Below are 3,191 nucleotides of genomic sequence, written 5' to 3'. Positions count from 1 at the left end.
GTTATAAGTGTCTAGCATTTGTATGTGGCACCTAGTGAGGTGGAAATGAGACTATACCTCACGTAGTGGTAAATGGTGCCTCCGTACCGTTCGCAACTCATTTCCCGCTAGTAGTTCCAAAACTCATTGGTCCTAGACTACAATTCTGCACGCGGTTGCCTGCGAGTACAGCACTACACGCTAGTACGGCACTATACGCTACAAATTAATTTTTGTTTCGACCTAAGTGAAGCCTTTTCCACTGCACCTAATCGAATCAGTTCTTTCTCCCTCAATAATCTTCACCAAAGCAGCTCGAGCGAACTGTACGTACCCTGGCCGTCGACCAGTGTTTCAGACAACGGATAGACCTTACAGAGCACCAGGTGTGTTCAGAAACTGTGGTGGGTGCGTACTAGTGATGTTGCACTCCCTCTGTCGTACTACGCATGCACGCTGAGTTCCTCTCTGCATTGGTACATACCTTTGGTTGTGTGGGGTTTAATGTCTTCTGAGCAGTGGACATGATACATAGTTCCCCGATCTCATGGGGGCTATACTGTGTATCTATTCATTTCACGGTCCAGTCTATGAGGCTCAGACGAATTTAAACTTACTCTTCTCCAGGACTGACTGCACACAAACGAGTGCGAGTGGGTGCTGCAGCCTTTTCGGTTCGTTTGGTTCCTGGCAAACGCGTACAACAAGAAAAGACAAATATGCAGGTACTGTGGCGTGTTCCATCGGTGGTGAGTTATAAGCAAGTGTTTGCGGTCACCGTGTAGGTGTGAGTATAACTAGATATATAGATATCTGTTCTGACCGTTGTGAGTATCGAGATGACGGTTGTGGGTGTAGCAGCTCCATGACCTGCTGCACTGACCTGTGTGTGGGCATAATATAGATGTGCCGTGTCTAGCTCTAACGTACAACACGCCCAATGGCGACTCTCGCACAGTGCATGCTTGCAAGTGCACACTACTGAGATGTTCTGAGTCAACCCGTCGTGTTTCCTTCACGCATGTCTGGTCACTTACGCCTTAGATTGTTCTGATTGCTGCCTGTGCCAAACCTATACATATATGCTACTCACACTCTTGTTCAATCGTGCCCATAATCATGCAGCCTGCTGCTGTGACGGTACCGAGTGCACCCAAAATGGAACCGCAGATCAGTCGGCAACCCCAAGTCGGTACGAGACCAGGCATGTCCGATGAGAAGCCACGAAGTACTATACGCGATAGCAACAATAAACGACGATCGGCTGGCAGTATACTCAGCCTGTTGGACAAACGCGCGCCTGATGGGGAAATTCGAGTCTCAGGTGTGTGTGTGGTTGTCCGTTTCTGTGTGATAATGGGATAGAGATTTGGGTACATAGTTTATAGGTGTTGTTGTAAGTTTCTTCGCAGCCGTGCACCGATGGCGCTGTATGAAAGCCTCGCACATGTAAACTAAAACTGTGGCATGTTTGCATCTCACCTCATGGTGGGTTGAATTGCAGCCAGCCTCGAGTGTTCCATTACGTTGTTTTGACACTCAAGTGTCTCCGACAGAGGATAATACATTACATATCAGAGTAGCCTCTAGCCACTGGAGGTCTGCTTTCTGGGGGAATGCACACCATCCCTTCCGTTCGTTGTATTGGTCTCAAATTCGATGCCTGCACCCGTAATCCAACAGAGGGTAGATTAGACCCTGCAAGGGCCGAGAAGCAAACCTGCTTGAGTATCCCAGACGTACGGGATGTGTTCGAACAGCGCCCGTTCGTAGACACACTGCCATCATACAGCAAAAGACTGGCCATCCCTGCCATCCCTATCACTAACCATGCGCATACAGTAGCTGCGGTGGGCGAGAATGAGGCGCAAACTAAGCAGGTGAGCTGTATATGTGGGTTATTTATTGTGTAGTTTTAATATATATATATATATATGTGTTGTTTGCGCGTGTGCGTGTTGATTCTACACGTTTCAATGTGCAGCACTCGCCACCCACGTGAATAGAAAGTTTGTTCCTTGGATTTTGTATCTGGCGTGCGGTGTATTGACCACCACACGTGTTGTCAATGGACTGGGAGATTCTTCAAGGTGGTATAATTGTTATCCACACGGCTCTCCTATTTTAGGGCAGTAATTGGGTACAGCTGAATACTTGTATCAAACGACTTTGCTTCGTGATCGAGTGTGTAAAAGCCATTCTGTGCCTATCGTCCATAAAACGTTCATTTTAATTCGGCCTCAATGTTTGGCATGAATAGGGTAGTGCTCCCTTCCCAATTCACGTGCCATCAATTACCCAATGCACATTAAATTCACTAGCAAGCAAACGTATTCTCTACATTTATTGATATCGCTGCATAGCCATTTACATATACACAAATATTCATGTTTGTATTTGTATGTATGTATACACGCATGTGTATTTATGTACGTACATGTTATGCACCCATATTAACTCAGCCCAAGTCCTTAACTATATCGCTGTACTACATGCGCAGAGTCAAATGACAAACACCAATCAAACATCCAAACTTAGACGAGATTTCCAACCGCCACAGATGTCCGCTGCAAACACTAACTCACAGCACGATGACTATGCGGAAGACGACGGGAATGGTGTCACTGACCACCCGCCTGATTATACAACTCGTGAACACCGGTCTATGCGCGAGGAAGGTCGCAGCATGAGTCACAAGTTTGCGGGATTGATTGTATGTATCTGTCGACAAGTCTGTTTCTGTTGCATATCCCACTCTCCACATAATTGTAATTTGTGCAGTATCCCAAGCCTTCGCTAGTACGCGAGTTTCTCACTATCGAGAATGTGCATGTGTTGTGCTGCGTATAAAATTATTTAGCCCAGCACACTGCGCATTGCTTCGTATCTGGATTTCTGGCAAGTGTACATCGTATTATGAAGCTCTATATGTATGCAAGTGTACATCGTATTATGAAGCTCTATATGTATGCAAGTGTACATCGTATTATGAAGCTCTATATGTATGTAAGTGTACATCGTATTATGAAGCTCTATATGTATGCAAGTGTACATCGTAATATGAAGCTCTATATGTATGCAAGTGTACATCGTATTATGAAGCTCTATATGTGTACAAGTGTACATCGTATTATGAAGCTCTATATGTATGCAAGTGTATGTGCGGTTTGAGACCTGTGTCAATTCACATAGTCTTTGAGTGAATAAAAACT

General features: G+C 45.3%; 1 protein-coding gene across 2 annotated transcripts in view; it reads left to right on the top strand.

Annotated features, from left to right (window-relative positions):
- Positions 1-2,692, top strand: part of SARC_12814 — a gene marked incomplete at both ends in the record, with an annotated part of 2,831 nt that extends 139 nt beyond the window's left edge. The window contains 5 exons of one of the 2 annotated variants that reach the window (XM_014293072.1): positions 294-365; positions 607-704; positions 1,105-1,303; positions 1,663-1,859; positions 2,480-2,692. In XM_014293072.1, the coding sequence (XP_014148547.1) occupies positions 294-365; positions 607-704; positions 1,105-1,303; positions 1,663-1,859; positions 2,480-2,692 (779 nt within the window). Of the gene's footprint in view, positions 1-260; positions 366-606; positions 705-1,104; positions 1,304-1,662; positions 1,860-2,479 lie in introns of both variants that reach the window. The other variant, XM_014293073.1, reaches the window with a different exon arrangement.
- Between the last annotated feature and the right edge of the window lie 499 nt (positions 2,693-3,191).

The sequence above is a fragment of the Sphaeroforma arctica genome, assembly GCF_001186125.1.
Source record: "Sphaeroforma arctica JP610 unplaced genomic scaffold supercont1.2612, whole genome shotgun sequence".
NCBI classification, from domain to species: Eukaryota; class Ichthyosporea; order Ichthyophonida; genus Sphaeroforma; species Sphaeroforma arctica.
Note: the sequence above shows the minus strand (reverse complement) of the source record. Positions and strands in the feature narration are given on the sequence as shown.